General features: G+C 37.7%; 1 protein-coding gene and 1 pseudogene across 1 annotated transcript; one reads left to right on the top strand and one right to left on the bottom strand.

The window, feature by feature from the left end:
* Positions 1 to 4,580: 4,580 nt before the first annotated feature.
* Positions 4,581 to 5,303, bottom strand: LOC150032966 (secreted RxLR effector protein 161 pseudogene; annotated as a pseudogene).
* A 1,940-nt stretch (positions 5,304 to 7,243) lies between these two features.
* On the top strand, positions 7,244 to 8,708 carry LOC150032965 (uncharacterized). The gene is made up of 4 exons (XM_090307088.1): positions 7,244 to 7,372; positions 8,016 to 8,292; positions 8,381 to 8,451; positions 8,568 to 8,708. The coding sequence occupies exons 1-4, from the start codon at positions 7,244 to 7,246 to the stop codon at positions 8,673 to 8,675; spliced, it is 585 nt and encodes a 194-aa protein (XP_090163214.1). The 3' UTR covers positions 8,676 to 8,708.
* The last annotated feature ends 1,121 nt before the right edge of the window (positions 8,709 to 9,829 follow it).

Below are 9,829 nucleotides of genomic sequence, written 5' to 3'. Positions count from 1 at the left end.
AAATTGGTATCAGAGTCTTGATAGGATTTTTCGAAATTCTGCATTTGTTTGGCAATTAAAGATGTATGGCATGAACGTAAATAATGACAAATTCACCAAGAGAGCGGTGCAATTGATTTTTCAAAGACATCTTTTACAAAGTTGTTCATTTTCACAGTTTCGACCGTTGGATCATGTTGAATTTTGGTCAGCCTGGTCGAGACATCTAGGGTTTATTTTTAACAATTGGATCGTCATTTTGAAGTCTGACTTTGTCTATAGTCGCTGCTGAATAGAAACTGTAAAACTACAGTGTAGTTTGATTTTTCAAAAATAACTTTCACAAACTTGTCAATTTTCAGATTTTCAACCATTGGATCGTGCTGAAACTTGGTTAGCCTATCAAGGACATGTAGAGATTCGTTTTAAACGGTTGGATCATCGTTTTGAACTCTGACTTTGTTTGTAGTCACTACTGAATAGAATCTGAAAAAACTGTAGTGTAGTTCGATTTTTCAAGAATAAATTATACAAAGTTGTAATTTTCGAAATTACAACCGTTGGATCGTACTAAATTTTTCAGCCTGTTGGGGACACCTAGGGTCATGTTGTGATTGTTTGGATCGTCGTTTTGAGTTATGCTTTTCTCTGTTATTGTTATTGAACATAATCTGTAAACCTACAGTGAAGTTCAATTTTTTCAAAGACAGCTTTCACAAAGTTGTCGATTTTCCGAGTTTCAACCGTTGGATCGTATTGAAATTTGATACACGTATTGAGAATACACTGTGTCTTATTTTGAACGGTTAGATCTTTATGTTGAGCTTTGGATTTATCTGTAGTCACTACTAAACAGAATCTATAAAATTGCAATATAGTTTGATTTTTCCTGGACAACTTCCATAAAGTTGTCAATTGTCAGAGTTTCAACCATTGTATCATGCTGATTTTGGTTTGTTTTAGCCTGATATGCCTTTGTGGATTTCTGTTTCAAGAGTAGATCTATTGATTTGATTCAGAAGTTTTTTCTTCGAACTCAAGTTGTTTGTCATTCTACCATCCTGAGTTTGAGGAAGAAGTTTGAGTATGTTTGACAATATATTTATGTTGCATTTGGTACATCTGTAGGTTTTCTGTATCCAGTTTAGATCTGCTGATTTTATCTGGAATTTTTTCTTCGCAAACTCAAGTTGTTCGTCATTCTACCATCTTAAGTTTGAGGGAGAAGTCTGAGTACATTTGACAACATACTTATGTTGCATTTGGTACATCTATGGTTTTTTATTTCCAATCCAGATCTGCTGATTTGATTCAGAAGTTTTCTTTGAGAACTCAAGTTATACGTCATTCTACCACCTTGAGTTTAAGGGAGAAGTTTGAGTATGTTTGGCAATATATTTATGTTGCATTTTGTACATCTGTGGATTTTCAATTTATGGTCAAGATCTACTATTTTGAGGCATGAGGGAGAAGTTTGAGCACATCTGGCAATGTGTTTTATATTGCATCCAGTACATCTGTTATTTTTTAAAGAATTCATGTCAAGGTGGAAATTTGTTGAAATGCCTTCAATTCTAATCCAAATTGGTTTAGGAGATTTCAAGTTAAGGTGAAGATTTGTTGGAATGCTAGAATTGGTATTTGATATATTTAATTATTTAAATCTTTTCCTTCTCCATTTAGGGTTTAGAGAAGTTCACTATATAAAATCTCTAACCCTATAGCCATTATTTGGCAGATTCTGTATTTTCCATAACATTCTCTCTAATAATATTGTTCTCTCTCTACCTTGTGGACGTAGCTGACACATTATCAGTGAACTACGTAAATCAGTGTGTCGATCTTCTCTATTTATTTTTACGTTCTTTTGTATTCTTTGATTGTCGATTTCATAAAAAATTGGTATCAAAGTCATGCCCCGTCAATAAAAATCCTCAGTGGTCAAACAAGAAGTAGTCATGTTCAGAGTATCTGTTCGTGGTTGAGCCTTCAGACGGGAAGAATGCTCAAGTGTAATTTAAATGGATGATTACTCCATGGTTGAGTTAGCACGGAGATCAAATGACTATTTGAAGGAACACTTGGTGGTCTTTTGTTCAAGGGGAGGATTGTTAGGTGGGAATGCGATCAAAGTCTCACATCGATTAAATAAGGGGATGATCATGGGTTTATAAGGAAGGAAAACTATCTCCAATGGTATGAGGCCTTTTGGGGTGGTTCCAAAAGCAAAGTCATGGGGGTTTTATACCCAAAGTGAATAATATCATACAACTGTGGAGATATCTGGAGTTCCATCATCCCTAACAGAGTATCAGTAATTTATCAATAGTATATCACTCATGATCTAAATTCATTTTTAAGTATTGTATTTGTATATATGATAATTTATAGAAATACAAATTATTGCTACTTCTAGGTTAGAATAAGCAATGCTACTTTATGGAAGACATCTTAGCATTAAGTGAAAATTGGGAAAAATATGTTCTTTTGTGTTAGCCTAGGTGCAAAATTAAGATATATGTGATTTTAAGTATTAATGAAGAAGTTTGACTCAAATACCATTAGATTTTTTGTTTGTAACTAACTTGTATAATGGTCAGCTCGTATAACCTTATAAATACCACTGATTTCGAACTCAAAACAGAGAGTTATCATCATTTTCATAGTTTTCTGCAAATAACAACTCTATAAGCAATCTTCATTAAGTAAAGATTTCAGATCTTCCCATGGACGTAGGCAACCTTGCTGAACCACGTAAAACACCATGTCTCTTTCTTTTCTCTTATCTTTCTTGTATTCAATCGGATATTTCCTTACTGCAAATCGCGCGTCAATAGTTTACATTACAAATCGCATCGAGTAATCAAGTTATCAAGTCAATCGTGCATCGATTAATTACTATTGGGTATGTTCGAGTACATGGTTTTCACCTTCGAGTTGCACCGAGTATCGTTCAAGAACCGTCGAATACAATTAAGTATTAACTCTGTTATCATCGAGGATTTAACAGAGACCAATCAGACGAAGAAGAGAATTCTGATCAAGAATCGAGTAGCAAGAAGTTGAGAGTCGAGTTCTGAGTATCGAGGATTTGGCATAATTGATTTAAGTCATTTCTTCATCTCTTCAATGGTGATCTTGAGTATTTGGGACTTGTGAAGGATCTTCAGCTTAACAATTAATCTATTGAAATGCAGGAAAACAGGTAATGTGCAAAGGAATTGGCAACCTTGCGTTGGAATGATCATGTACCAACAAGGGATGCGACAAAGCTTGCAAGAGCAAGGTATGCGGTGAAATTAAATGTAATGCACAAAGAGGACAATAGAGAACAAATAGTGATACGTGAAAAAGTTGTCTGACACATGGTTCTAAATGACAGAGAATGTCCCCACATCCGTCTAGATATACAACTACCTTGAAAGAGAGAATATGCAGAAAAATATACAACAATACGAGAGCATCATTGGAGAGCACTAAATTTTAGGAGAAGCCAAAGGTTAAGGGGAAAGAGCTCGAGAGAACCAGCAGCTTGGCTCATCTACCTTCATCAATCATCTTCATCTATTTTCTTTTAGTCTATCATTCAAACACTCTATAAATACATTGTTTAAATTAATCTGTTGTCCCGGATACTAGATCTTCACGTTAATAATCACAATACACTCAGTTATAACGGTTGATAATAATTCAAGAGTCAGGAGAGATAGAGTGTAGATGCTTAAAAAATCCTTCTGTCGTTTACCAAAATTCTACACGATCGTGTAGACGATGCACTACTAACTAAACGATAGGTAAATTAAGTAAACGATAGAAGGAAGCGTTAAATGATTGTATAGACGATAGTTGATTGAAGTTAAATAGACGACAGCTGAGGAGCTAAACGATTGTATAGACGATTGAGCGTGAGCTAAGCGATCTTGTACACGATGCGATAGGAACTACACGATCGTGTAAATGATACCTTAGAAAAATCTAAACGATCATAGATGTAAGAAGAAAAGGCACAGGAGTTTAAATGGTTCGGCCAAAGGCCTACGTCCACTATGCAAATTGGGAGGTTTTCTTTTATTACTCTTCAAAGTATTACAGAACGAATGCCTTGCTCTCTCGATTTCTATTCACTCTTCCATTGATCTCTTGTTTGATTTCATTTCTATATATGCAGGTGATTCGGTCAAGATGATGAGCTCTGGTGGTTACAACATTTAACAGAAAGAAGTCGACAACTATTCAACTGCCGATAGCATTGTTCATTCTTAATTTCGAGACTTTCTGTAAAAATCTCCACCTTTGTAAGCATCTAGAGTTCCTTCCCTCTTTGCTTCACTGAGCTGACTTGAGCTAACCTTTTTCAGGTAACTCGAACCCGAGAAGGTCCAAGCATTTGCCAAGCTTATCCAATGGAATAGTTTTGGTTAGCATATCAGCTTCATTATCCGAGGTATGAATCTTCACTACCTCAACTTGCCCTTTTTCAATCTCTTGTCTAATTCAATGATATTTAATATCGATATGTTTGGTTTTGCCGTGAAACTGCTGATTCTTAGATAGATATATTGTGCTCTGATTATCACAATAGATTCTTACTTTAGTTTGTGTTATGCCGAATCGTTTAGTAAACCTTTCAGCCACAAACCTTCCTTCACAGCCTCAGACAATGCGGTGTACTCAACCTTGATTTTGGAAAGGGCCACAACAGGCTGCAATGTAGCTTTCCAATTGATCAAATTGTTTCCCCATAGGAAAACATAACGTGATAGAGAACGTCTTCTGTTCAAGTCCCCTGCATAGTCTACATCTACATAACCATAAACCTCATAATTTAATGGCTCATTCTGTCTATAAAGAACTTTTACCTCCTTAGATGAACATAGATACTTTAGTATCCACTTGACTGCCTCCCAATGTCTTCTACCAGGATTTTCCATGTACCTACTGACCATACTTGTTGCATATGACATGTCTGGTCGTGTAGAAGTCATAAGATACATAAGAGATCCCACTGCTTGGGAATAAGGGACAACCTTCATATGGTTCAAATGCTCTTCATCAGTGCTCTTTGGACTATTAGCAGCTAAAAGCTTGAAGTGAGGAGTAAGATGAGAACCTACTGGCTTAGCTTTCTCCATCTTAAACCTCTGTAAAATCTTTGAACAATATTCAGACTGGCTAACATGTAATCTGCCCTGTTTTCTGTCTCTTTCTATTTCAATACCTAGGATCCTTCTTGACTCCCCTAGGTCTTTCATGTCAAATTCTCTCTTAAGAAGCATTTTCACTTGCTTCAATTCCTCTTTGGATCCTGGCCAGCAATATGTCATCTTCATAGAGTAATAGATAGTCCGATTCCTTTAAACTACTAGTATTTGTGTAAACACACCAATCAAATGAACTCCTCTTGAACCCCATCTTGGACATCATCTCATCAAACCTTTCATACCAGGATCTCGGTGACTATTTTAGGCCATAGATGGACTTGTTCAACAAACACACAAGTTCTTCTTCTCCACTTTTAACATAGCCTCGAGGTTGTCTTATTCAACAGCCCATGTAAGCAGGTTGTCTTTACATCCAGCTGGTCAAGCTCCAAATTGTTTTCCAGAACAAGGGAAAGAAGCAGTCGGGCAGAAGTAGGCTTTACAACAGGAAAGAACACCTCATTATAGTCAATGCCTTCCTTTTGAGTGAACCCCTTAGCAACAAGCCTAGCCTTGAACCTAGACTTTTGCACATCTGGAATCTCTTCTTTAAATTTGTATATCCATTTGCATGAGATAGGTTTGTACCCTTTAGGTAAAGGTACTAATCTCTAAGTGTCATATTGATTGAGGGACTTCATCTCATCATTCATAGCCTCAATCCATTGCCTAGCATCCGGGTTATTTGTTGCTTCTTCAAAGCTGGAAGGTTCATTATTACTCAAAGAAATGGCAGCACTCAATACTATACTTGCAAAGTCAGACTGTTGGTACCTTGTCAGTGGTACTATAGTTCTTCTCGGTTTGTCTCTTGCTAATGAGTAGTTGTGCAAGTCCCCATGTGTCTCAACTTGATCACTTGACACATGATCACTAGATTCAGCTGCCTTGTCACCTTCTAGCTCTTGATTTTGAGAGGAAGTAGAAGCTCCATTATTATTTTAAGGCCCCACCTCAAATCTAGTGCTACTAGTCTTAGATGGTTTTGAAGATGGTTGTTCTAACATCATGGACATTTCATTTTCTCTAAAGATCACATCCCTATTGTTCACACACCTCTTTTCAATTGGATGCCACAGCCTAAACCCCTTTACTCCCGTTGTAAAGCCTAAAAACATGCACTTTACAGCCCTTGGTTTCAATTTCCCTTGGCTTTGGTGCACATAACCAACACAACCAAACACTTTTAGGTGTTCTAGCTTAGGTGGCTGCCCTGTCCACCTCTCTTCAGGAGTCTTCAGCTCTACAGACTGATGAGGAAATCTATTAAGTGTGTATATGGTGTAGAAGACAGCTTCAGCCTAATATTTTTCAGGTAACAAGGCATTGGATAGTTGACATCTTACTCTTTTCCAGCACTGTTCTGTTTAATCTTTCAGCTACTCCATTTTTTTGAGGTATGTACCTCACAGTTCTATGCCTTACTATGCCATTCTCCCTGCAATACAAATTAAACTCCTTTCCACAAAACTTTAAACCGTTATTAGTTCTCAAATGTTTAATTTGTTTAAAGGTATGCTTCTCAACCAAGGTCTTCCATTCTTTAAATCTACTAAATACTTCACCTTTGGATTTTAAGAAATAAACCAAGGTCTTCCATTCTTTAAATCTACTAAATACTTCACCTTTTGATTTTAAGAAATAAACCAAACTCTTTCTTGAATAGTCATCTATAAATGAAAGAAAGTACCTTGTTCCACTAAGAGATGAGAGTGAGCTGGACCCCACAAATTTGAGTGCACATATTCTAGGATTTCTTTTGGAGTGTGTTGTCTAGTTGCTTTGCCCAATATATAATTTTCACAAAATTTAAGGTTATCTCTAACACCCTTGGTAGTATACCTTGTTTTGATAGCACTTGCAGCTCTCTCACACTGATATGAGAGAGCCTTTTTAGCCACAACTCATCTTTAATAGGTTCCTCATCCGTTGTTGACAAAGCCATGTGTGCCATTTGCACATACTTGATGACATATAGACCATTTACCTTGGTTGCCACCAAGACCACTTTGGAATCCTTAATAATTTCAAAGGTGCCTCCCACACCCCTATATTTACATCCTATGGCATCAAACATCCTCAATGAAAGGAGATTCCTCATCAAAGTTGGAACATGCCTCATGTTGCTTATTAATTTGACTAAACCATCCTGTATCTTGAAGGACACAGACCTTATTCCTACAGCTCTGTATGTATTATTGTTTCCCATATAGATCAACCGACCATCCCACTTCTTATAAGTGCAAAACCATCCCTTGGATGGTGTCATGTAGATTGAACAACTAGAATCTAACACCCAATCTTGAGTCTCCATAGTATCTTGTAACACCCCAAATTTTGTTAGTGATGTAATTTCAGTAATTTCTTTTAATTGAGAGGATGCTTTTGGAATTTTGGACTTTAAGTGTAATTGTGGAAATTTAATTGTTGACGTTGGAAATTATTTATGTTGAAAATTATTGGTAGAAGTTTTTTTTTTTTTTTTTTTTGAAATAAAGGGAATTTAATAAATTATGTGGATTAGGAAAAGAATAAAATAAAATAAGATATATTTTATTCTTTTATTTTATTATTTTTATTCTTTCCTATTCTTTTCCCTTTCTTTTTCTTTTTCTCCCTCTTCCCGCGCCCCCCCCCCCCCACCCCCCAATTTCTTGTTCTCGCCGCCCGAGGAGCCCCCCCTGCTTTTGTTTTCTCCGACACCCACACGAAGCCTAGTTGCACCACCTCCCTCTCCCACCCACTCAACCATCCGACCATCCCTTAGATCCACCACCCACGTGGTCGACTGCGCCAACCGATCGACATTGTGTCGCCTCCCATTCGATGCCTTAGACCCCAACACGTGTCCATTCGAAGCAGTGCGCCGCTCGCCCTCATGTGCCGTCGCACCTACCCAAGGTCGTCTACGCTGGATCTGAAGATTCAACCGCACCTCCAGCAGCCGTTCGATGCCGCGAGCCCGCCGTCACCCAACCCTGTTTGGTTGAGGCCGAGTCGCTCGTCCAAGACCTCCGCCGCTGCTCGTCGTCGTTTTTCTGCCCTGCCGGCCACGTCGATCCATCACCGCCCAGCCTCTGCTACCGACGATTGCTGCTGGTTCGGTGGTTGGGTAAGTTATTTGGCATATTGGTTATTTTTGGGTTACTCACTTGATTTTGGTTTGGATTGTTAATTTACCCTTTATGGTTGAATTCTAGATTTTGGGGTTTTGGAGGAGAATTTGTGCGTTGTCCAATGGGTGTTGAAGTTCATTCTTCATGACGATTTGGTAAGTTCCATGGCTTGGTAACCCCATTGTGGGTTGGATTGAGGATTGTTAGATCAAATTTTATATGTATTAATTTTAGGTTAAAATGGTTAATATCTCTTGGGTTTGGGCTTTAGATTCGAGATTTGAGACGTTTAGGGGCGTTGCCCATCAAAGTAAAGGCCAATTTTCTTTTGAAGTTTGGTAAGTTTAGAGTAAGTTGTTGGTTGGCTATTTTGAATTAAGATTAACCGTGGAGAATTAAGTTATTAATTTTGGAATATGTGTATGTTCAGGTAGCCAGCGAAATTTGGTTTCGGAATTAAGTTTAAACCAAGCCATATTTTAGGTGTTGTTTGGCTAGAAAATGATAAGCTTACTTGGATTTCTTTGGATTTAACTTCGAGGTAAGTAATCTTACTACTGGAACTACCCATGGGCCAGGCACTAGATGTATGCTAGCATGACAGATTGATATTATGACAGAACGATAGCATGATAGACTGATAGTATAATATAACCGATGTATGTTCTTCTATGAGGATTTGAAAGATTAATTGTGCGCATATATACTTGAATGCTAGCATGAGATGTTATTTGATTCCATGAGGTTGTATTTGATCTAAGGATATTGAGACGTATATGTATGTTGTAGAGCCATGATGTTGAGATGTATACGTATGCCGTATAATTATGATGTTGAGATGTATATGTATGTTATAGAACCATGTTGTGATACTTGTGATATTGAGATTGTGATAGCGTCCTCACTGATTAGTTAGATGCCCACTAGATGTTGTGTTTCCTTTGGGATTCACTAGAGGTAGTGTTATCCTTCAGGATTCACCAGAAACAGTGTTTCCTTCGGGATTTACTAGAGGTGGTGTTATCCTTCGGGATTCACTAAAGGTTGTATTTCCTTCGGGATTGACTAAAGGTGGTGGTTTCCTTCGGGATCTACCAGAGGTTGTGTTTCCTTCGGGATTCACTAGAGGTGGTGTTTTCCTTCAGGATTCACTAGAGGTTGTGGGTCCTACGGGACTTACTAGAGGTAGTGGGCATACTTAACTACAGTAGGATAAAAATAAGTTTTTCATGTATGAGTTCCATGAGGACTAGAGGAGTATTTATGTTCCACCAGAGGAAGGCATCTAGAGGACATAGATACCAAGCCTGACCCCAGTAGTGGGGTTACTTACTGAGTATTTTTTTATACTCATTCTTTCTCATGTTGTTGTTTTAGGTAAGGGTAGAGATGCACCGACGATTGACAAGAGGAATCCTTGATCGAGTCACTGGGGACTAGTTTACATGCTTCTGCTCATATTTTAATATTTTTATTATGTTTTACATTTTCAGTTTTAAGATTTGAGCCACCGCTTCAGTTTTGTTTCCAGAC

This window comes from Benincasa hispida, chromosome 11 (assembly GCF_027475165.1).
Source record: "Benincasa hispida cultivar pf3 chromosome 11, pf3_genome.v1.1, whole genome shotgun sequence".
Lineage (NCBI taxonomy): Eukaryota > Viridiplantae > Streptophyta > Magnoliopsida > Cucurbitales > Cucurbitaceae > Benincasa > Benincasa hispida.
The sequence above is the reverse complement of the archived record's forward strand: the minus strand, read 5'-3'. Positions and strand labels throughout refer to the sequence as shown.

What these genes read in the sequence shown, in the direction of transcription:
- LOC150032965 (XM_090307088.1), top strand. Translation starts at nt 7,244, where the DNA reads ATGGCATCAAACATCCTCAATGAAAGGAGATTCCTCATCAAAGTTGGA. An exon ending in TTATTCCTACAGCTCTGTAT is followed by an intron (nt 7,373 to 8,015) that starts GTATTATTGTTT and finishes TCGATGCCTTAG; the next exon opens with ACCCCAACACGTGTCCATTC. An exon ending in TCATTCTTCATGACGATTTG is followed by an intron (nt 8,452 to 8,567) that starts GTAAGTTCCATG and finishes TTTGGGCTTTAG; the next exon opens with ATTCGAGATTTGAGACGTTT.